The 25,689-nt window shown below is 38.9% G+C and overlaps 1 protein-coding gene across 8 annotated transcripts in view; it reads left to right on the top strand.

The window, feature by feature from the left end:
- The window catches only part of LOC130559876 (disks large-associated protein 2-like), a 127,036-nt gene that overhangs the window by 100,404 nt on the left and 943 nt on the right, over window positions 1-25,689 (top strand). For 7 of the 8 annotated variants that reach the window (XM_057343179.1, XM_057343178.1, XM_057343185.1 and 4 more), the window contains 5 exons: window positions 8,368-8,561; window positions 13,260-13,328; window positions 14,800-14,959; window positions 15,861-16,080; window positions 19,053-24,993. In XM_057343179.1, coding sequence (XP_057199162.1) covers window positions 8,368-8,561; window positions 13,260-13,328; window positions 14,800-14,959; window positions 15,861-16,080; window positions 19,053-21,040 — 2,631 coding nt within the window. In that variant the 3' untranslated portion in view covers window positions 21,041-24,993. Of the gene's footprint in view, window positions 1-8,367; window positions 8,562-13,259; window positions 13,329-14,799; window positions 14,960-15,860; window positions 16,081-19,052; window positions 24,994-25,689 lie in introns of those variants that run through there. The other variant, XM_057343186.1, reaches the window with a different exon arrangement.

Genomic DNA, 25,689 nt, shown 5'->3' with positions numbered 1-25,689 from the left:
ATTTCTCAGGTTGGTGCATCACCTGATGGGCTCATTTACGCACATGTTGTTGAAAAGGCTGTTCGGAAATTAAATTTTAAATACAGCAACAACTCCATCCAGTAATTTGTAGATGACAGCTACTTCTGTGTCCAGCAAACTCACTAAAACACTGGAGCACAGTTTGTCTTTGTCTCACTATGTATACACAAATAAAGNCCATCCTGCACCGAAGTTTCACATGCTAAGTGATGCGCTCTGAGCCCAGAGTTCCAGCGCGAGTTATTTCCAAACAAAAAAACTGAAAACTGCACTGTTTTCAACGCCGATTGTGAGTGCAGTTGTAACTTCACTCCTAATGTGTTTAGCTGTATCACATGTATTATGTTGTCGGTACACGATCCGGGATGCCTGCACGATCCGTCCGCGCATGCGCATAATGACGTAGTAGATAATTCTGTTTAGCGACGACACTGCACGATCTGTTCCACGCTTGAGCACCTTTGTACCGCGACTTTCACTACTGTCCACCTCTGGTCTCATGTCACTTCTGTGTGCACACTATGCGTTGAAATACTCTGTAACGTTTCCCCAGACTTGTTTGTAGTTCTTTCTTCATGTAAGTGCAGATAGTCTAGGCAGAAATGCATATTATGTTCCTTATTGTGTTCTGTAAACACCATTGAAGGGATTATTCCTCATTTAGATTATATAGATAGATATATTAGCCTATATATAGACCCATACTAATACAAAATGAGTCGATTTAAAGTTAACTAATATTAGCAGCTTTTAATAAAAACCGTCTTTGACAATACTACTGACCTCAGATCGAAACACAGCAATTAAGTAGGCCTAATGCCATCGCAGCAATGAATCGCAAAGGGGAGTATGGAGGAAACTGAAGGTTTGCAGTGACAGACTCTCAAGACTCAGACTTTATTCCACATGTAACCAAAATCGTGTATGTTCATGTAACAACTCCTTTATTATTTTGGATTGGCAACCACGTAAACACATCGTAATGCATAGCGTAAGCTACATTTTAAAACATCAAAATAGACCCGCCATGAACTGTTAAATGAAAAACACAATGTAGCCTACAAAAATATGCCGCCAGTTGTGCCGTCTGGCCGTCAAGTGTTTCATCGCATGCTTGATACCAATAGTAAAGATGTAGAATTCACGTACTTTTGTAATTTATTATTAACTTGTTATATGCATAATGAACAACAATGATAATGCAGGATGCTGTTTATTCATACAAAGTGAACATGTTTTGTTATGGTTTACAACACATATTAATCATGATGCAAAATACGGTCACAGTGTTGTCAAGAAATGTCATGTCCTCGGAGTACTGTGAAAACGAATATGATAAACAAACATGTTTAGAGGAATGTTGCAGAAGGTGATGATTTTCCACCCTGCACCGAAGTTTCACATGCCAAGTTCCAGCGCGAGTTATTTCCAAACAAAAAAAACTGAAAACTGCTTTCAAAAACTGTTTAGCTGTATCACATGTATGTATCTACTTAAGTTCCAGTCGACGGTGATTGACGTCACTTCCCGATACAAACACGCCCCGTTGAATAAGCCCACCCCCGCCATTGATTGACAGGTTTCTATACAAGTCAGAGGAAACGCAAATGCAAAGGGATTTGCGATTTCATTTGAGTTTTGGCAGGCTTAATACGCGACGCCAGAGGAAGTGAAATGGCATATGGGGAATTGCTATTGCGATTTAAATTTGGCAGGGTCGTAACTCGTAAGACATTGGTAATTCATTTGCAAATAGACTTTGCTTTTCCTTTTGAAATTTGGCAGACATCGTATGTTCGCGTAAATGCAAATGCAAACGGTTTGCAATTGCGTTTGAATTATGTCACAATTTTGACACGAACAAATAGAAAACGCATTTGCAAATGCAGTTTGCAATTCCTTTTTAATATAGTCCGCAGAATAACTCCATAGTTAACATTAGTTAAAGCACCATGAGCTAAATTGAATAACTGTATTGAAATGAACTAACGTTAACAAGGATTAATAAATGCTGAAAAATTAAATTGTTCATTGTTAGCTTATGTTAACTAATGCATTTACTACTGTTAACAAATAGCACTTTATTGTAAAGTGTTACCAATCTAGAGTTACCTGTCAAATGTTTGGAAACACTTTTCCAAACATGTTTTTTTCCCTCCAATAATAGTAAACTCATCAAATCTGTGCAGTAGAAAAAATGTAACTGTGGGTATTATGTCGTGACTAAACTATGTTATATTTGAGCATCTTCAAAGTTTCCACCCTTTGACTAGAATTGCAAAATCGTTCTCTTGGGATTTTGTAAGCCTTCTTCTTGAGGTTTTACCCTGAGAAGCTTTTCAGAGAGTTTTGAAGAGTTTCCAATCTTTTTTGGGGGCCTTTATTGGCTGCTTTTCTTCCTTATTTTAAAAAATAATAATAAAATAAAGAAATTTAAGAAAATAAAGAAATTGATATGTTGGCACAATTATATTTTTGTCTGCAAAAGTAATTTTTTTAAAAACAGACTGAGAAGACTGAAAAAATGTGAAACCTAAATATTTTTTTTTATTCTGTTTAGGTTTCGTTTTTTTAGTGCAACTGGAATATCTTGTGGTGCTCTAACGTGATAAATAATGAGAGTACTTATGTTTTGTCAATGTACCCCATGATATTAATGGTAAGCACTTGAGCAACCTACTGTACTGTTGCTATGGTTACTCCTCAGGAGAACGCAACTTTTTTTATCTATCCAGCGCACTCCGACTTTTTCTAGTTACTGGAACATTGTTCGAAAATGCTATTGAGACACATACAGGCAAAGATCCCACACCTCCATCAGAATCACATTCTATAGACGGTTTCAAAGCAACAACATAAACAAACATAAACGTTACTGCGTATGCATACGTTCAGGGACTTCCCTTATCTTCCGGTACACATGCGCAAATAATAGAGTGCCTGTAGATTATTTCTCATAACAAGCAAATGAAACCGAGAAGAACCGTTACTTGGCTAAACTTGCCTCTCCAATATTTTGTATTTAGACTGCGATACCAAGCTCAACCGCTAGATGTCCCATACGGTTTCTTTATATGCGACAAAACTTCAGGACCCATTCAACAAATTGTTTATTTAATAAAACTAACATACAACAAAATTCAACAAATCCGGAAGTTAACTTCAGTCCAGGTGCGCGCGTCCAATTAAACAGTCTATACATGTCCATGTGACATGAAAAATTGTGAGTTGGTTATAAACTTTAACTGACAGCTCTTTAACTTACAAGAACCATGTGAACGCTTGCTTTTTTCAATAGCCTTTATGACTTCTTGGTTTGCTCCAGTCATCACTTCTGTTTCTAAATTCAGCTCAAATGCATCTGTGGACTTAGTTTCACATGGGGATGAATGCGGCCTCCGCTAATCACTCTTTCTCAGCGCACCAATTAGCTTAAGTGTGTTATATTTCAGATGCGTCCAAGTGGATTAAACATCGGTGGAAAGGGGACAAAAACCCTCCAGCAGTCAATGATTGTGATGCGTCTCTGGGTCAAGGCGTTTAATAGGTTCTCTCGACCCTAACAAAAATAGCTTCTCCGTCCATCAGGCTGCTGCTATTTTTGGCCGCTGTTATCGATGCAGCCTGCTGTGACGCACGGCTGGAAGGGACGCGCGCCCCCTCGCTCTTCTGGTCCGGCATCCAGAGCAGAGTCTGCTGAGCTGTAGCTATAAAGGGTCTATTTTGGGGTGCGCGTTTATCATGGTGGTCAACGTCGTGAGTAGATTAAGCTGAGACTGTGATTTGGATCGAAATCAATGCTAAACAGTTTACGTGACTGCTTTTGGCAGGGGTTTCCTCCGCGTTTCAACACGTCTTACATAAATCATTGATCATGTTTGGAGGAGAGCAGCAGTTCACTTCATCATGAAAGCAGAAGGCTGAGCGATGTGATGGATGGTGGAAGCGTGCCCGTATGGCCCGCGTGCCCCCTCACATTTATAAGCCAAGTGACGGCAACATCCAAATAAAAATGTATCTTAGATAATTAAGTTGCATGTTTTTGGTTTGGAGAAAACGTGTTTGCTTATGATGCTTTGGCAGAAATAACCTGTTCACACGTATAAATGACAGAATCTTCTCATCATCTACCCACCCTCACGATACTCTTTTTCTTATTGAACATAGAAAGAAGTTTTAATCACAATGTCAAAGCTGCTTCTATTTATACAACAGAAATGCATAAAAAAATTAAAGCAGGTGCTCAAAATTTCCTTCCATGGATAAAAGTCTGCAGGTTCTTTCTTGGCCAGTTCATCTGATGACATTGACATTTTAGTAAAGGATGGCAAGCTTCAGCCGGTTTTATCCGCTGCACTTGTAGGTTTAGTTATATCAGGATATTCACTCTGGATGATAAAGATTCACGAGTCGAAAAATCAAAGTGTGTTTAATGAACAGACCACTACTGCACACTCTTGTCGTATCTAACCGCACTTCAATTCAGTGGTTCCACCTCTATGTCTTCTGTGTATTTTTCACTTGCTTCTAAAGGTTACAAGAGAGTGAGAATTGCATTATAATATATTCTCTAATAGGTCAGTGGGGGTGAATCTAATAACCAATTAATAAGAGCTGTTTACAAGCCAGCCGGAACCAAACAATCTCTCTTAAACCCGCACCCGCATGCAGGCTTGTCTTGACAACAACAACTCAATAAAGAGTAAAAGAGAGAGACAGCTTAAGAGGTCAAACACAGCTGGAGTGTGTGTTGTTTGTTGTGTGGGTGTGTGTGGTGCTTGAGGAATTGTTGTTGACAGCAGTTGCTATTAGTTTTTCTTGGTTTTCCCAACCTGATATCACTGGACTTCATAACTATTTTACGAGGTGACAAATATGTATGAATACGTACAATGTGCATTGTACTAAAATGTACGATTATTAGAAACAAGTAATACTGAAGCCCCACCCCTAAACCTAACATCACTGGCACTAAATCAAATCTTACTAAAACGTACGCATTAGATCGTACAAATTTATACGACTTAGCCACCTCTTAAAAAGTTACAAATTCCTGTGAGATTGTGTTGTTTTTTTTATCTAAATGACCTTAAAAACACCGTGGTATCTTTTGACAAGTGCTGTTTTTTGTGTGTGTGCGTACTGTATATTTATAATAGCAAGTTTCAAAAATTGTTTGCTGGCATATTTAGTGTGAAAAAAATTTGCTTCGTAATGCCATAGCACCATTTTTGGCTGAATGGTTCCACAAATAACCTTTAATATCCGAAGAACCTTTCTGTTTCACAAAAACTTTTTGTTGTGGAAAAGGTTCTTTAGATTATAAAAAAGTAAGAAAGAAATAGTTTTTATAAGAAGTTTTGAGTTACTGGTTCTTTTGACAAGTGTCGTTTTTTGTGTGTTCATATATTTTCAATAGCAAGTTTCGAAAAGTGTTTGTCGGCATATTTGGTGTTATTTAAACCAAAACCTGTCATCAATATTTTTAGTATGACAAAGATTCTTCATTTTAAATAAATATGTACTCTTAAAGTGGAAGTTCACCCAAAAATCAACTTCGTGTGATTTTTTACTCACCCACATGACATTAAACATGTTTAGAGAACTTCCGGCGTCTTCGGAGCACAAATAGAGATATTTAGGTGACATCCGAGAGCTTTCCAGGCCTCCTCATAGACATCATGGTGTCAGTTTTTGCCAAGGTCCAGAAAAGTACTAAAGACATAAATGTCTATTATGACACTGTGTGTTATGTATTGTGTATTACAGTATGTACATGAAACAAAAGCCACAAAACTTTCATTTTGATTCAATAGGGTCCTCAAAGATGTATTAGAGTCGATTCACATGCGAGCCACGCCACTTTCTCTTGTCAAATGACCCGCGGTGCGTGCGCGGCACTCTGAAATGTTTAAATAGTTCCATCTCGATGCGCCGCCGACGCACCTAGAAAAATGTCCTTGCCGCACCGTATGCGCGTCGCGACCGCATCTCTCCCTATTTGCACGCACAATGACACGCGTGTCTACATTTAAAGTAACGAACTTGCGCATGCAAAAGATGCGAAATGTTAATCGCCCCTTAGACCCCATAAGAAATTATTTTAAATCATATAGAAATTATTGTCATACAGTATATCACAATGCCATGTAACATTCACAGTTTCTCTGAAATTCAAGTGTTATGCCATTTACATTTTTACAGAGACGAACATTATTCTTTGTGTGTTTTTAAGATGTATGCTGTTGCAGATGTGCCCTCAAATTACAAACGCGGTTGGATTTTGGTTAGCAATCTCTTAACTGATGGGGGTCTCAGATCTTAGTGATTTATTACGAGTTTTACACTATGGATTGTGTCCGTCCTTTGGCGTTTTTGGTTAATTAAATGTCTAAAAATATCAAACTCTTTCAAGACTTAATTAACCTAAGGACTTGTATGGATTAGGTGTGTGTGAGCGTGCATGTGTGTGAGGATCTGTGACATTAACTCTGTTTCATTGACTCTTGGATCGGATTCATTCCTCTTGCAGAATGCTAAAGACCCACAATGTGGATAATATGTGCCCTTTATTATGTCTTCAACGAGAGGCTGGCGGATAAACAAAAGGTTTTGGCAAAAACAAGTCAGTTAAGCCATTTTATAATAAATGTCATGCATTATGGTCCAGTTGCTACATAATAAATGCATGACCTGACTTTTATGTTAATAATTGTAGGAATTTGGACACAAAACCAACTCAAGTTAATGGGTACCCCTGTTGTTCGGTTACCAATTTTCTTTCAAATATCTTCTTTTGTGTTCTGCAGAAGAACTAAAGTCATACAGGGTTGAAATAACAAGAGGGTGAGTAAATGATGACAGAACTTTCACTTTTTGGTGGACTATCCCTTTAAGTTACATTGAATTCTTCCTTTGGCCAATACAACTGCAGAGATATTTTGTTAAGAGTAGTGTTTTAAACTAGTGTGCTGAAGATTACTGTATGAGAATGGTTGCTAGGTGACAAAATTGTTAGTGTGGTGGAAAACTCACATCATAAATATGTCAGTCTTTGTTCCTGTCACATGATCACTCTATCACTTATCAGATGACCATTCTGTTCTTCATGAGGCATTGTTCAATCATGAAAGAGTCATTAAAACACAAGATCATGACAATAGTAGTAATATTAGTCACTGTCCACATAATAATAGTCTGTGATAAGTGGTTTCCATGACATTCTTTGGGAAAAGTGCCAGGAAGCAAATGGCAGCCAGTAAAGATGACGGATAACAGTTGTGACAGTGTCCCAGTGTCTGCTGTGTGTTATGGATTGTGCTGAGGAGTCTGTTTTAATGAATATCTTTCCGTTACTGCATACACTCTTCTTTCCTTGGTCTTGCTGGCTGCATAGTAAACAGACATACATACTAAAGATGCTTTTTTTAGCTGCTCTCTTTTCTCCTATAGAGAAGAGCACTGTTGCTGGGGTACGCCTAGTTTTGGACTCTCAATGACATCATAAACATTTTTTAGGATTTTTGGTTCGCAAAGTTGTAAGCTTGGCGTTACACAGAATCACCTTTGCTAACAAGTGGGTGTGACTCAATTTTCTTTGTAGTTTACTAGAAAGTGCACTGCCCAGGGAGCCAGCCATTTATAAGGCTGCATCTTATTTTTTTAATGCCCTCTTGTCATTTAAAACCTGTATGACTATCTTTTTTCTTCAAAACACAAAAGAAGATATTATGAAGAATGTTGGTAACCAAACAGTGGCAGTACCCATTCACTTCTATTGTATGGACACTAAACCAATGCATGTCAATGGGTACCGCCATTGCTCGGTTACCAACATTCTTCAAAATATCTTCTTTGGTGTTCTGCAGAAGAAATAAAGCCATTCAGGTTTTAAATGATAAGAGGGGGAGTAAATGATGACAAAAAATATATTCTTGGGTGAATTAATCCCGTTAATAAGAAAGGAGATGTTGACATTTCATAATGGCACTGTACGGCTACAATACAGCGTAGATGCACAATAGTGTGTTATACGGTGATGCTGTTGACAAATTCTAGCTACGTTTTTTGATCTGCGGCCTCGTGTCACAGGTAATTGAGTCATCAATGTTTGTGGATCAAGGTCTTTGCTGGTGCCTGATTGTGTTTACAATGTACTTCACGTCATAGACAACTAGGGAATGGAATGCAACACAGGCTTTGTTTTTCTCTCCATCTCTCTCATCCATCAATCCACGTAACAGTATACTGTATACTACACTGCATGTGGCGAACATGTGACTATGCTGCAATATCATATAGAAAATGATATGAATATAAAACGAGTGCGTGTATGTGTGCGCACAGGTCCCTCAGGATGAATGGGGAGGAAGAGATGAGGAGATCCCATGCAGAAGGATGCGGAGCAGCAGTTACGTCAAAGCCATGGGTGATCAGGACAGCGGCGATTCTGACGGCAGCCCTAAAAACTCCCCGCAGAAAAGCGTGCGGCCCAGAGCTCTCGTCAAATCCGTGCTGCAGAGACAACTTTCAGACCAGAGGTGGGCGCTGAGTTATTACCCAATGAACCTCATTTAAAACCCCATCTGATCATAGCGGCAGAATTATTAACACACGCAGCCATAACGCACAAACCGTAATGAAATCATTAAACAGTTATTTATCTGCATTCGCAGAGGCCCTTGCTCTTCATGTGTGAGCTTATTTTTGTTGGAAATGCAAATGATTATGCAATGATTCGTAAAGGAGCTGGAGTTTAAACATCTGCAGTCACATCACAGATTGTACTGTACGTTATAGATTCTCTGAAGTGAAAACAGCAAGAGGCGGTTTACTGCTTGAAACCCATGTTTAGTAGTGACGGTAATATTTTGTGAAAAATCGAAGCAATTAAAATGACAAACGCACATATAATCTTGGAGATGAGCTGCTGACTCCATACAGACTGACACCTGTTTGTGGTTTTCATCGGTTTTCATTTCAACAAAAAGTGACACTGTCTATCATAGACAAAAACTGTAACTGTGTCAGGCGTTTGAGATTGATCTGTGGGAAAGAAAAATGTCTACAGCCTAGTCGTGTCAGGCTCTGAATACTGATGAATGAGTCACAAAAAAAGAAAAAATTTTAGTACTTTTTTTTTTTTTTTTACAAAAACAACATTTGTACCATATAACATTTATGAATTTCAGGTACACAAACTAAACTAAAAAGAAAAACAAAACTTTTTTCTAGTTTCTTCCATTCCACATATTGTTCCATCTTTAGCCAGCATTGAATTATGGGATATTCCTGTTTAACTGCTTCTCTGTTCCTACACCCTCTCTCTCACACAATACCACCTGGTGCTTTTGTTCTCTCGTAGACGCAGGGATTATTTCAGCTCGGTATTACAGGGCCTGTACGCCATTATGCAAAGCACTGAAATATGATGTTATAAATTTGGCAACTCTGTCTCTCTCAGAGTACATCTAATGAAAGAGAGCGTAGCACATCAAATGAGCTCTTCCCTTGAGAAGGTACATGGAACGTGTATTCACTGCTTATTATTAAAAAAAGTGTATTTATATAGTGTTAAGATTGTAGGGCGGCAGGGATTCCACAGACAGATTTGTTCTATTGTGTCTGTGTTTAGGTAAGGTAGCACCATATTCAGCTAAGAATCACTGCTGTTCAGTTCTGAGAAAAGTAAACATTTGACCGTACATTAGGGATGTGCGCTATGACTAATTTGACATTGTCTTTTGTCGTTTAAACGAAAGTTTTGTAACGGTGTAGTCGACTTGTCTAAAACTAAGAATGGCCCAGAAGGCGGTCCAAAAAATTTGGGTATAAGGACAATGTAATACATTTTAAAGACTAAAGAATGTAGGCTATTAATCAAACTGTTTATATCCGGTATTTAATGTAGCTAAAACAGGCATATGTGTTCCACTTTCCTTATGTTTTGATCATTAATATTTCCGCATTTGTGATTTAGTGATTAAGATGTGATTAGTGTTTGCAGGCTTTTATGCTGTTGTTGTTGTCACTGTGAGTCACCTGTTTGTCTTTAGAGTTCTTTTTAATGAATGATGTTTGATGATTGTCATCACAATTGAGGTTTGTGTGTTAAGTGCTGAGGTCTAAGAGCACAACACAGTGCTACTACTAATAAAAAAGCATGAATATGCATTGAACACAAACTGTTTATTTACAGTTACTTGATCAACGTTTAGGTCCGTGTATAACACATGATTTATAATAATAAAGTAGTGAAATAACAAAGTTTTCAGTTTCTTAAAAAATGAATCCATCTATTTATGTTTTGTTATAAGTAAACATAACTATTCTAGAATTTAAGAATGTAATATTATGAGTTCATTTTGTTAATGCCAAAAAGGGATAGGTTGCCATATTTTTGTTGCTTTTTTCAAGTGCAGTGTGTTTAAGGGACAGTTCACCCAAAAATAAAAATAAAAATTTCATCATTTACTCACCCTCGAGTTGTTCCACATTTGTATTCATTTCTTTGTTCTGATGAACACAGAGAAAGATATTTGGATAAATGCTTGTAACCAAACAGTTCTTGGCCACCATTGACAACCATAGTAGAAAAAATGACAATGGTAGTCAAAAGTGCCCCAGAACTGTTTGCTTTCCTACATTCTTCAAAATATCTTTTGTTGTGTTCAACAGAACCAAGAAATTTCAAAGAAGTGTTCCTACTTTGGTAGTCAATTGTGGCCAAGAACAAGCATTCTTCCTAATATCTTTCTCTGTGTTCATCAGAACAAAAAGATTTTGGGTGAACTGTTCCTTTAAGTAGCTAAAGCTACAAAGAGTGTTGAAAAAATCCATCTTGTTTACTTATTTGTGCTGGAGTTTTTGTTGTTGAATCCTAAAGAAATGTAATCTTTACCAAAGAAAACATCTAAACATCTACATCTGTGATATTGAGTCTTCTGTGATATTGACAAAAGAAAGTGACCTTTAAAACCGGTAGGAACTGTTTTTTAAAGACAAAATTAATTAGCAAAGTTGCCCGTCACGCACCTTTTACCCCACACCATGCAAGCTGCATTCTGATTGAGAACAGTATCTCTCTCCACAGATTATTGTATTTATACATTTCATTTATAGGCACCTTTCATGGCACTCAAGGACACCGTACATCAATAATATCAGAGCATCATACAATCAATCAAAACCAACACTTCCCGCCTACAACTAGAAATAAAAAAAAGCTTGGCTAAATAAGTTTTAAGTCTGGATTTAAAAACCATGAGACTTTGACTATTACGAATGTCCACCGGTAGTGAGTTCCAAAGGTACAGAGCAGAATAACCAAAGGCACGAGAACCCCTTGGAGGTTGTCCGAGTGCGTGGAAGGACAAGAGTGAGTGCAGAAGCAGATCGTAAAGTACGAGAAGGAGTCTTTAAACAGAGGAGATCAAACAAGTATGATGGTGCCTGATTGTGAAGTGCCTTGTAAGTTAAAAGCAAAACTTTAAAATGGATACGCTGTTTGACAGGGAGCCAATGTAGATCTCGCAGCACAGGCGTAATATGCTCAAAAGTAGGAGTCCGTGTTATGACCCGAGCAGCTGCATTCTGTACAAGCTGGAGTTTGTACAAAGCTTTAGAAGGGAGTCCATATAATAAGGAATTAGAGAAATCGATTCGTGTTGTAACAAGAGCGTGCACCAGAGTCACATATTTTACACGTTCAAAATATCATTTTAGGATTTCAAATCAAAGGTTAGTTTTTAGCTGTGTTTAGTCGTTTTTTCTCTCCAGATCAAGTAATTGAATGTAGAAGGGAAATCACTGTGTTGGGTCACCCGTCTGTCATGCAAAATCTTGGCAGACTTGAGAAAACAAGCTTTAGATTTAAAAAGGCCATCTGATGAGCTCCGAAACACATGTGCGGGATGATGTCGGAGGCCAAAATCTGCTCAAATCTGCTCTTTCAAAAGCTGCTTTAATGCATGCTAAAACATTTCTGACTGCCCTCTCTAATGGGCCATTTGTTCGATGGCTGATACGCCGAAGACATGGGCGAGGAATTTAGTAAGCATTTATACGCGCTGACAGTGTTGTTTATTTGCACGTGCCGGTGCATTGTTTTATGGCGCCTGGTTCGCTGTGGGCATTATGCAAATTAGGTAACAGGGCCATGCAACAGGACCCGGTCTGCAGTGACAACATATCAGAGCACGATAAGCTTTGAAAGTGATGATGATCTTTCAAGACAGCCTCATTTATCCATCCACTGTAATAGAGAGCTGAAATTAACAGAGAATACAAGACTAGGAGCCAGCAGTAGCTCCTCATAATGATGAGACAAACTGACCTTTTAAGCAGCTCATCTCCAATCATTGTGATTAAAAACCGTTGGTTTGCCGAGGCTCGGTGCAAAAAAGCAGTGTGGACCACCCACATGCTGGAACGGAGTCAGTACCAGGACAATAAGAGCAGCCCACTCGTAGCATGCTTTGGATGCTCTCGGTGTGTTTGTAACGGTCTTGCATTTTGCTCAGTCTAATGGGAGCATTGATAGAAGTTCATTTAAATATCACTTTTGTCTATGTGTTGGCACAAATAATTCACCAGACCCCCACATTTTCCTGCAGTGTTTTAAAAAGGTTCAACTTAATACAAGATGCAACTCTAATGATTCTCCCTGCAGAGATGTGATGAACATCTAATTCTGAACATCTGCCGTATGCAGTTTAACTGTGGAGCTTCGGAGTCTGCTGTAATCTACAGGAATATTTCCCACAGCAGCGGTGAAGGACACACGCAGTGCAAACCGAGGGAGACACAATGGCCGCATTGATTTTTTTACAGCTCGGAGCTCGAGAATCTCCAACAGCGGCGTCAGATTTGTTCCTTCGTCCTCTTAAACGTGCTGTGACTTTATCAGCAAACACTCTAAGCGTGTTTCCTTCTCCGTTTGTCAAATTAGAATGCACTTTACTTTCGTCTCGGCAGGAATGTCACCATGATCCACCTTCTTAAGAACGAGTGTGTTTGTACACAGTTCCTCAGATGTCTGTTCAGAATTGAAATGAATTAAGAGTTGGGGAGACTAGCTGCTGTGAAGTTTGTGTGAGAAAAAACGGGATATTGGAGAACGGATGCTGTATACGAGAGAATGAACTTAAATAACTTCACCTTAACTGAGATTCCATTTAATTCCATGTTTCGGTCTGTTACTGTAAGATGTGTCTCACACCTCTTCTGTTTGTTTACAGCTCATACCGTTTGGACAAGTCAAGCCGGGACATGGTCAAATACCTCACCAATTTAACTGCAGATTTAAGGTAAAGAAAGACACGCTTAGCTGTTTAAAGCCTTTGAGGGTAGTGTAGACTTTTGAGGACAACTCAAAACACATGTCATGTTATTGCTGTAATGTTGGAGGTATTTAGGTCTTATTTTACATTTGAAAACATTTATGCATTGTGTACTGACAAAATGTAAGTGCACTGTAAGTTGCTTTGGTAGCCACCAAATGCATAAATGTAAATGTTTTTTTAATATAGTTAAAGGGATAGTTTACCCCAAAACAAAAATTCTGTCATTATTTATTCACCCTTATTGTCGTATAAAGCCTGTATTTGAGTTTTTATGATGTGAAACACAAAAGAATATATTTTGAGAAATGTCTCAATGATTTACAATGGTAGTCAATGGAGACCAGTGTTGTTTGGTTACCAACGGCCTTCAAAAAATCTTTTTTTGTGTCCTGCAGAACAAAGTCATATAGGTTTATAATGCCACGAGGGTGAGTAATTGATCAAAGGATTTTCATTTTCCTATGAACTATCCCTTTAATATATACTATATATAGTATTCAATCAATATAGTTTAACAATCAACTTTCGCTGAACATTTCCTCATAAAAGCTTTTTTTGCTAAGATTCAGGCTGTGTCTTGAAATCTGTACGTAGAAGTCCTTGTACTTTCTCTTTCTCTGGTTCTTTTCCTCTTTTCGACACTGTCTTTCTCTTTTGGAGAGCCTGTATTTGTAGGTTTTCTCAGGCCTAAGTCAGTATTGAGCAAACAGAGCTCATTAAGTAGCCTCGAATTTGCATTTTGCTTTATTTTCCCGCATTGATTGGATGCTTCAGCAGAGTGGCCAATCGAAATGCCAGTTTTCGATTCTGTTGATGAATCAGGACAAACCCACAAAAAAGAGGGCTGTTAAAGAACTGCCCTGAATGATGTGCAAAATGTTCAATGTTATTATTACAAGGCTCTCTGGAATACGTGATTCTGATTAGTCAGTTGTGACATTCCTCTTATCTGGGTACTGCAAATCATTTTGACAGATGCAGTTTAATACTCATAATAAACATAAATATGCTATTTGAATTTTTATTTTATTGCTGCTGTCCCTCTGAAACCTTGTATCTCCATATTTCATGATTGTTATTTTTGCTATAAATCATTATTGGTCACCCTATATGTATGTCACTGGGTTTTGCAAATATCTAACATTCGAGGTTTTGGAAGGACAACAATGATATATTATATTATATTATATTATATTATATTTTATTTATAGTAGGAACCAAATTACACATTTGTGTTGTTCATCTTGTCTTGGCTTAAAGCTGCTAGGAAACTCAATAAATCAATATTTATTTTTCAATAATTTACTTATGTGGCAAGTAGCCATATAATAAGCACGATAGAATGGATAGATTTACTTTTCCTTTTTCTTGTTTCTTTTCACCCTTTCTTTGTCTGTCTTCTTCATCTGCTCTGTGTACATCTCATACTGCCTAGTCAAAGTTACCATCTTCAGACCTCTAGGGAAATCCATCCCGGCATCACACTGGAACCGTCTCCCAACTACAGCTCGCCTAAGTTCCGATCCAGGAACCAGAGCTACATGAGAGCGGTCAGCACCCTGAGTCAGGCCAGCTGCGTCAGCCAGGTCAGCCAGGTGAGAGGCTCAGAGCTCAAGGTAATCCAGAGATTTATCCCCTCATCACACTAGAGAAAAATACAATACACACTGAAGATGTAGAGCCATTTAAGTCAACACAGTGATTGTGTGTTTCCAAATTGTCAAATTTATCAGCCTGTAACATCGAAATCTCTCTGTTAAAGTGAAGTAATGGGGGTTGTATTGATTTGGCCTGAGGTCTTAAAACATGGTTTTCATTCCCGAACCCCCATTTTACACACTCACGCTCTTTTTCTCTCTCTCTCTCTTTCTGAGCATCATCACTGTGCGGCTGTGGTCATTAGAGAATAATTCCCTTTCATTGGGACACAACAGCAATCTTAGATTTTAGAGATTGCTAAATGGGAATCTGAAGGGGAGATAGCATCCTATCAGTGTTCAGCTCAACTAGACTGTTATCGGTTCATCACTGAGGTGCTTATCTCAGATTTATTGAATGATCCAAAGGTATTGCTGAGAAATGGTTGAGGAACTCGAAGGAAATGTGTCCCGGCTGCTCAGACGTTTTGCTGTTTTATCCGCAGAGGTTTATCTCACATACAGTCACGTTTAGATAAGATAAATTGCACAGGGGAAGGAGGATAAACAGCAAAAAAGGCAAGACAATGGAGAAAAGTAGCCAGAGTTGAAAGGAATAGAGAGTGGTTAAAAACAAGGGAGGCTAGGGCTGGGTAATATATCAAATATTGACATACTGAATATTGCAATCATTTTAATACGCATTAATTTGGCTATTAAAACTGCTTTCATAAGCCTTACCGAACTTCATGTCTCGGAGGCACGACAGCATTAGACAGAGATTTTTTAATAGCATTTTTAATATACACTACTGTCCAATCCTAGTTGACATGTCTTCGTATTGTTGTTCTGGTTGTAGGTGAGTGAGACAGAGGTGAACGGGCAGTTTGAATCAGTGTGTGAATCTGTATTCAGCGAGGTGGAGTCTCAGGCCATGGATGCTTTGGACTTGCCGGGCTGCTTCAGGACACGCAGCCACAGTTATCTGAGAGCCATCCAAGCGGGATTCTCGCAGGACGACGAGTGTGTTCCCTCCATGACATCATCCACAGTTACCTCCACCATCAGGTCCACCACAGGTAAGTGGGCTGGCCTTGTGAAATATAGCCCCCTTGCACACCTGTCTGTCTTGGCTTGCGTCTGTCTCTGGGTAGAAGTGATTTGACCTGCAGTACCCTTTAGTCTGATAGGCCACATATACACTTAAGCTGAAAACAGGCTTAAGGCTTAAAGCGATAGTTCACCCAAAATTGAAAATTCTGTTATCATTTACTCGCCCTCTTGTCATTTCAAACTTGTATGACTTGCTTTCTTCTGCAGAACACAAAAGAAGGTATTTTGAAAAATGCTGTTGGAGGAACAGCGGCGGTACCCATTCACTTCTATTCTATGGTGGGGATGTTACAATACAAAAAGGGATTTGACACAAAACCAATGCAAGTCAATGGGTACCGCCGGTTTTCGGTTACCGACAATCTTTGAACTATCCCTTTAAGTGTAGTCCCAGGTTAAAATGCATGCACAGTTAAAATATATCAGTGCCATTGTTTTGTCTTAAGACGCACACCAGTAATGTTTTTTCTAAGGCACGTTTATAAAAGTATATAAACTATCCTAGTTAACTAAAGCTTACTCCTGACTTGTGAAACCATCCCATAGTGTTTGTTCCAGTACACAGAGTTCAGATTTTAACTGTTTAATTTAAATACAGGTTCATTAAAAATTGTTGGATGTTCAATCATCTCTGGACGCTATTATGTCTTCTATCAAAACCGTATGTCAGCTTCGCAGTTTTAGGTCACATAGACAGAACTAGAATTGAGGGGATTGTGTATGTGGCCTATTGACTAGTTATAATCTAATAGCCACAAGGCTTGAGGGCATACCTATGTCGATTTAAATAACTGAAGTGAATGTAGACTTTAAAACTGACAATGGCTATTTTTGTGATATGATAAGAAAATGTAGTTTATAATTGAGTGTTTAGCTGAGTGATTAAATCAGTTTACAGCTTGCAAGAAACTATAGATTTTACATGAGAGCATTGTTACTGCGCCTTCTGATAGAGTAACTGAGCAAACAACATTCAGAATTCATAAAACAGAATTACTGTACAACTGAGGACAGCCGATTACTTCTGAACGAATGCATCATATTACATGTGGCATGGCATGCTTGCATGTAAACTGCTTACAGCAGAGTGATTGTATTTTCGTGTATGCCCTCATAACCCAGAGGTAAGTGCTGGTGTGCCTCAGAGCATAAGAATATGAACCCTATTGAATTCCAACCCCAAATTTTGTGGCAAAATATAGAATGGTGAATAGTGAAACATCCAATTTGTTTATATTTTGTCCGAATTAGGATATGATCTTTATTCTTCCACTGTGTTTTTCTCTTAAGATTCTCAAGTTGGTTCTCTATTTTCTGTCTCAGTTGACTCTTGGCTAACAGACAGGGAGAGGGTGTGAAGCAATGATGGAGTCGTAAGGTGGTGTGTATTCCGATCCCAAAACGTTTCCCAGTCGGATGATTGTCATTCCGTGGACCTTCTGTTTCTCAATTTCGCACATCTTTTAGTCTCTGCATCTCTCTTTCTCTCAAACGGGTGTTTAGCTGTTTTCAAACACACATCAGTTTTGGGTTCTCTCTCCCACAGGGTCCTCAGCTGAAGCCGTGCTTGAGTGTTTGAGTTTTGAGTGTTTAAGGGTCAGTGGTGAAATGAGAGCATCAGAGCCAAACACCCGGGACACCTGTGGGATTTAAGGGCAGGAATCAGGGTTGTGGACAGCAGAAGATCTTTATTGTAGATAGAGGTTTTACTGTAAATATGCTCTGGCATGTTTACACTGCCTTCTCACTAAAATACGCTTGCAGCATATTTGGTCACAAGCAATATTGGCTTTCGTACAAAGGACGTCTCTTTGAAAACACTTTATGTTGAGACTTATTTAACAAAATCCATTTTAGTAAGTCTCGTGTCTTGTGCAAATCTAAAAATAGGAATTTTGATGGAAAATAATTCAGTCACTGATCACAAAAGTTGCATGTGTAAAACTATTGCTTAGGTGCAGGCCCACATGGAGTCAGCTTCACAAAACGCCTGTTATTTGCAAGGTTTATGTATCACCTGTGCCTTGCATGTTATGTTTATTTAACATTTTGGTTAATGTGATTGTGTTTTAAATGAATTAGAATGCACTCTATTTACACTGTACCATGTTTTTCCCAAATATCTGCTAAAAAAAATCAGCAGATTCCATCTGGGCCTGACAATGAGATCATTTTTTGTTCGAATTTGGCTGTTGTGTGCCGAGGTACCGGTTAAAGACAATGATTTCCCCAGTGAAGACCTGGTCAGCGATGGGTCAGAGTGGACCTCTCATGTTCAATAGGGTTCATACCTGCTTTGCTGAGACACACACACAAAGAGACTGAAAGCTTCGCTCGCAGTTGCCTTCTGTCAAGGCACAAAGCACAGATCTGATGATGCTCTTTGAGGTACTGTTGTTATTATGCCCTGCAGGTGTCCTCAGACTTCTCTGTTTTGTGCTTTGAGAGATGATTATGCAAATAAAGGATGGAGTGAGAAGGCAGAGTAATATCAGAGAAAAAAAAAGCTGTGAGTCAAAATGGGATCCGTTTGTTAGCGTGAACACGATAACTTAAAATAACCAACTCCTGTCACCTAAAGCACAGGGAGCAGAGATTGTTTTTGTTGCATACCGAGCAAATCTCAAAACAATTTGTACAATTTTACAAAGCCCCTCAATATAAGCATACGTTATGGGCTCTGCTCTGAATCCTGTACCTATACTGTAAATAATTAATTCCCGTATCCCCTCAGCTTGATTTTGTTATGATTTTCATTTGACTTGTGTAATATTATACTGAATTCACACGAACGGAAGTGTAACCTTGAAACTTATTTTGGCTCACATACAGTATGTTTGGTTGATTTCTAAATGGAAATGGAAATCCCCACAAATCCCCAGCTAGTCCCACCACTGGGCACATTATATACATTGGCATTTTTATATTTTTCTTCCAGAGGGAAATGATTTGCTGGAGGGCACTGGTTTGCTTAATGAGGACAATTTACCCAGCGAGAGGCCAGATTTAACCTCCATGGCCCATGGGGATACGGGCCTCTGTGAGAGACAAGATGAATCCAGCACCCTTTATGGCAATATCTCCCCTGCCACGACGCCTTCATTACCCCCGCTGAAAACAAGTGCGCCCATCAGGCCACGGCCTGTTCAGTCAAGTGTCCAAGAGACAGCGGATCTGGCACTGGCAATCAGCCTGCAGTGGAGGGAAGATGTGTCAGCCATGCGGAAGGAGTTAGCCGAGCTCAGGAAGGATCTGTGTACAGAGCTCAGAGCCTTCAACAGGAACTTTTCCACCTTTACACAACATTACAGCACCTGGTCACCTAGCTGTGTGAGGGAAACCCAGACAGCTGCTCCTCAAGTGTCCGTTAGCACCCAAGCAGGAAGCAAAACCCTGGTGAGACAGAATACAGCGGATGCAGCCGTGAACTGCCCCTCCCCGGTAGACACTAATGTTTTGTCCATGACTCCCTCAGAACCCTCAGATAAAAATGTCCTGCAGGTCTCAACCTCTGCACCATTTTTCCAGACTGACCCAAACTTTAATTTAGCAGAAATGGATGATCCTACTTTTGCTAACCTTACACCTCCAGATCCTATTGATGTGGCTTTGCTATGTTGGCCTGAAATAGATTCTGATTCTTTGACTCCCCCAGATCCCCCAGAACCAGTGCCAGAGGTAGAACCATATTGCTTTACAAAGTCATCCACTCATAAGGCTGTGGAGTCAATTGTGTTAGATTTTACAAATGTGGAACTGGTGAACCTGGCCAGTTTGCAATGGCCTAAACTGGATCCAGAAAATGTAAGCCCTCCACCTCAAGAATATCTTGATAAGACCACCCTGCATCAGCTTTCGCAAGATTCTCCTGTTGAAGGTCGACAAGGGCCATCACCTTTGGAGCTTGGCAGCACAACGTCCCAGGAAGTTCAAGAATCAATCCAGCCATTGGTTCAAAGTACAGATGAAGAACCCATTGACTTAAACATACAAGACTTTACAGCACTGGAATTGGAATCAGTTATCCTGAGTCCATTGACCCCAGATTCAATGAATGTTAGTGAATTGAAATGGCCAAGTTTAGAATCTCTAGACCTCAATGTTTCTGGCTCTCAAAGCCCAAGTAGATCAATAGATCTAGCTCTGCCAAACCCGCCAACCCCAGAAACGGTCTATGAATATTCCTGTGAGTATATATTTCAAGAACCACCCCTTCCGGAATTACTGGACACCATTTATCTGCAGCCAGCTACTCCAGAACCGGAGTCCAGAAGTGAGTCTGACATATCAAATCCAACAAGCCCTGAACCTTATGCACATGAACTAGATACTCAAGCTCTTGTTTTGTGGTCCAAAAAAGAAACATTCATGATCTGTGCTGAAGAATCTGAACCTACTGAAGGTGGTGCCACAAGCTTCCCAGAATCCCTCTCTGAAGAGCAAGATACCCAATATTCAGATTCTCCTGACCCAATGATAAATTTCCCCCTCCAATCAGACACTGTGGACTCAGCTCCCCTGGAGTCTGAATCTCTCTTCTGTGCTATTCTCTGCTCAGTTGAGTCAGATACTTTCGATCCAGAAGCCACTAACCTTGGTGTGCCGACGTCACAGGAAACAGAGCTAAGTCCGCCGGGACTTGCTACCATTGACCCAGCAACTGTGCACCCATTTAATTTATCCCTGTTGGAGCTCCAGGCAGCTTTAGACGTATCTAATAGTGAAACAAGCGATAATGGGTCACCGAAGGGAACAGCGGCCATAAGAAGCCCCTCTCGTTCGCCATCATGTAGGGATTTCCTATGGATTCGGTGGCAGCGAAGAGCACGCGGGAGGCAACCCATGTCGCGGAGTGCCAGTATGGAAATTTACCACAAGAAGTTCTCAAATAACTCAGAGATGTCTTACATGTCACTGTCACTCTGAGCTCTTAAAAAAGTATGTGAAGCTACAGTAGACGGGGTGTGCAATAGAAAATCATAGAGAATAGAACACAAGACTGTTATGGTTATGTAGCAAGATGTTTACAGGTGAGTGTGTAAGAGAGAGAAAGTAGCAGCAAGTGTGGAAAGGATTGATAAGTGGGGGCTATGGCCCCACATTAGTATACTTCAGACATTCAGCACCTTTTTACACTGCACAATTGTGAGTGACCTTGAACTTAAACGCCTTCACCAGGGACACTCTCTCTGACACTCCGGCATTACAAAGACTAAATTTTAGTAAATACTGTGATTGTTTACTGGCAGAGAACTAAGACTTCCAGGAAAGATACTCTCTCCACTAAACTTTAAACTCTACCGAGATAACTGTAAAAATTGTCTATATGAGTTGGTCGTGGATCAACCAGAAATTTTATGGTTTTGGAGTACCTGGGTCATGCTCTGTGAGGTGAGCAAGATGGAGTTTGAATTGAATGTTGGCCAAAGACTACCTTATATCACTGCATATTGCTTGGATCAATTTTATGGGTTTTGATCATCTTTTTCTCTGAATGTAATGTAATGGTTGTTTCTCTGGTGTGTGTGAATAATGGAATCCTTTATTCTAGTTTACTCAGTGTCTTCAGAGCCAAAGTGGTACACTGTACATGTAAATGTGAAGGAAGATTTAGTGCTGTGCAGTTTACACATGAAGCGACTGCTGTGTTTACCCCTTTTTTGTTTAGATCTGGTGAGAACTGAGAGTCTTGAAAAGTTTTCAAGTTTTTTTGGGGGGGGGCATTTTAATATGTGGAGATACACTAAGTATTAAAATTGAAAAATTACTTAAGATTACCTACAGGTTTGATTCACAGTTAGTCTGAATTAGATTGAATTAGGGATGTGGCAGTATACTAGTATTGACCATAAACGTGATTAATGATATTGTGTTAATCCTGCACATAGGATAATATTGCAATCTATCGCCAGTATCTGGTTGACACTCCAACAAAGTAGGTTGTAGTAATCCACCCATTTTGCCTCAATTCAAATTTTGAGCGTGATTTATAGCCAAAAAGAGACCCGAAATAAATGCATTTGCCTAAAAGCATTATTTTTTAATGTCATAGATATCGCGATAATACAATATTGCTATTGTGAATTCTTCCTGCTACAATGATCATGTTGTGAAAATCTGATAGTGTGACATCCCTAGTTTGAATGATAATTGTATTATTGCTGGGGTTTAATTAACATAATATTTATTAATTTTATTTGAATATGGGAATGGAATGTTAGCTTTAAACAGGCCCACAAAAATGGATATGAGTAAGAAATGTAAGACCTGTGGTGAAAAAGATGCCCATTGAGGTGACTGGCCGGCTGGTTTGTACAGTAAGGGGTTACCTTTTAAATGCAAAATTTACATATCATACTAATCCACACCTTAATATAAATTAGATAGACAATACAATGTATTCTTAATACCCACGTACAATATAATCCCCATTGAGTCACTGTATTACTGTAAATGTACAACCTATTGTATCCTGTGATTTCTCCTGCAAATAATATTATAAACAAACGTAACTCTCATCTGGAGACATACATTATAGCACACATACATCTGGCATTTGATGTCAGCATTTACATCTGCAAGACATTTTTTTATTGTTTGCTCATCTACAATACATCTCTGAGACGTCTGCTGTCAGATGTCATATAGACATCTAGAAGATCTCTGTAAGATGTTTATGTATGTAAAACTGCTATTTCTGAGATGTTTATCAGATGTTTTTACACAGCAGATGTTTTCCAGATCTTTAGCAGACATCATTACAGATGTACCTGTGCTGTCTGGTACTACAAAGGATAAAAGTTTTTTGGCATGGTAACTGACGCTATTTATGTCAAATTAGCAGTTTGTATTATTATCAGTCATTATGTGTGATCATACATCTGAGGGACTATCAGGGTGCTAACGTAAACAAGTTGACTATTTCTAACAGTAAAGATTTGGTTTGTATAGACAAATGCAACAGAATTCCTTGAATCTGACAATCAGAGGAATTGCTGGAAAGAGTTTGTTTAATCTATATGGTCGAGTCATAACGGGCTAAACTGAGGGGTTCTTGAAGTAGCTGATGTAGTTGAGGACATTTGAGGGGTTTATTGTATTGTTAGTGGGGAATGTATTATTTTATTAAACAATTGTAGCTTATGTACAGTATCTGGTTCTAGTTGAATTGGATTGGGCATATTTAACATTGTGGACTTTTTGGTTAGCCAGCAAGCCAACTGACAAACAATTAGCCTACAGTGAGTTTTGAGAATGGCTCTGCAAACATTAGATATATTTAAGCCTTTAAAAACTTTAATCACAAATGTGTGTGTTGCCCTGCTCAAACCTGAATTAAACATAATATCATGTCTCAAACTGTAAATAATGTATCCAGTGTTACAAATGGAAACCTTGGCCAATTCTCATTTTGCATACTACTAACATGTATGTAAAGTATGTACATTAAGTATAAAGAAAGCATTAATATTAAGACACAGCATATGTCTTTCTTTAGACATCATAGAATCATAGCAAATGACGATCACAATCTTTCTGTGTGTAGCGCAAGGGGTTGTGGCATATATTACCCCAAAATGCACGAATACTTCAGAAATCCACTGTTCAAAGTATGCCATTTAGACACCATTGACATGCTACTTTCCAGGATAAATTCCAAATGAATCATCCGCTCAAATGCTATAGATGAATAGTTTGTGAATTGGGATTCAGTCGTACGCTGCGTCCGAAATCGCATAATGTGACAGTACGTACTGAATTTAAATAAGTACCTACCTATCGGCCGTTAAAACAGTACGTTCTATATAGTATGAGTGGGTGAAGTATGAATACATTTCGGACATAGTGCGTCCCCAATGTTTTATGGTCATGTGACCCGTGTGCTCTTTGACCTATGACGTTTTAACAACAACCTATACGTGAGCGTTTATAAAAACATAATTTAGTCACGAGAAATGAATTTATTACATTAAAAACGGACATCCGCCTTAAAGTTTTCAGCTATATTTATTTGATTTACTTTTGAAATTTGACTGTTGCTCAGCTCCCGTGGCATCATGGGATAGAAAAGTGTCCATCCGATCCACACTCACGAATCTCGGCGGAAGTAGTAGACTATCCGGGTATTTCTCGCCTACTGTTTTTTGTATACAGAGGTTTCGGGCGTACTATTTATGACTCATACTCATTTTCGCTTACTATGTAGTATGGAAGTAGGCGATTTCGGACGCAACAATTGTTTAGACTGAGGTCTTCCTTCTTCATCCATAATGGAGTTCTCAGGCCTTATTTTACAGCATTCTCCACACGTTGCCCTCTGCTGGGCTGGGGAGCTATTTTTTGAGTAATAAAAGTGGGTTTTACTTACAGTAAGTGTCTAGAATGGACCCACAGGTGCTTAAAGTGCAGGACAAAGACTGTAGCAAACAGAAAACAACAAACACACACACACACACCTTAAGATGCTCATCGGTCAGTTATTGTCAATCATTTCAGTGGGCAGGAAATATCTGACAGAGCCTTATGAGTAATTTCAGTATAGTGAATGTAGTGTTCCTTTGGGGGGGCGGGGTTTCCTGGTACTGCACATTTCATTGGCTGCTTGTTCGTCGTGTGCCTTGTCGGGCTCATAAAAGTGGGCATTTTATTTAACCACCCAGCCTCTATATTGTTGTGCCACTGTGACTCCTGATAATGTTTTTTTGTTTTTTTTTCGCAAAATTTTGGAATGAAAGCACTTTGACTGTAAAAATATTTCAGATATCCACAGAAATCTGAAGCCTGAAAAACTATGTGAAATTGAGCCTCTTTATCGCTGTGTATCTTCACTTTTGTCAGCTGAGATCATCTAATACGTTGGTAGTCATGATGATCTGTAACTAAGTGAATGTTAAATAATTTCTTGATCTAATAAAACAAGAACTTTTACATCAGAACGTTAACTGTTTTTTAGACCGTAACATGGTGTTCACTATACGGCTGTAGGTGTGAACATTTTAAATCTATTTGATAATGAATCTGTACAGTGTGGCGTCTATTTTTTCTCCTTTTTTTCTTCTTTTTTTCTTCTTTTTTTGTCTTTGTCTCACATACTCTACACACATAAACCCTTTTTCTGAACAAGTATTCTGTAATACAGACCTTTACAGGTCTATAGCTATTCTATAGCTGAGGAAATTTCCACGTTGTGCAAAATTAGATACAGTAGACAGTAGGGTTATTGCAAATAATCCAGTGTGACATTGAACAAGAACACGAACAGAAGTCACACTAAACTGGGTGCAGTTTGGCCATTATAATTGTATTTCTAAAATTGTTACCCCTCTCATTTTCAGGGCTCCTGGCGTGTGAGGTTTAGTTAAGGTTGTAATGATGAAGAATCTGTCTGATTCAGTGTTCTAAGTAAATATTATAAGTATGTACAGGTTCTGTGCTATTGTACATGGTCTTCATACACAGTGGAATAATTATTTCTAGATTCATTTAAAAGGATGATCACTTTTCATCAGGTATTTCTATATTACTTGCTCATTTATTACATTTTTTACTGTAAAAAAGCTTTTTTGGAGTAAAAC

The sequence above is a fragment of the Triplophysa rosa genome, linkage group LG10, assembly GCF_024868665.1.
Source record: "Triplophysa rosa linkage group LG10, Trosa_1v2, whole genome shotgun sequence".
Taxonomy (NCBI): domain Eukaryota; kingdom Metazoa; phylum Chordata; class Actinopteri; order Cypriniformes; family Nemacheilidae; genus Triplophysa; species Triplophysa rosa.
This window is presented reverse-complemented; position numbering and strand designations above follow the sequence as displayed.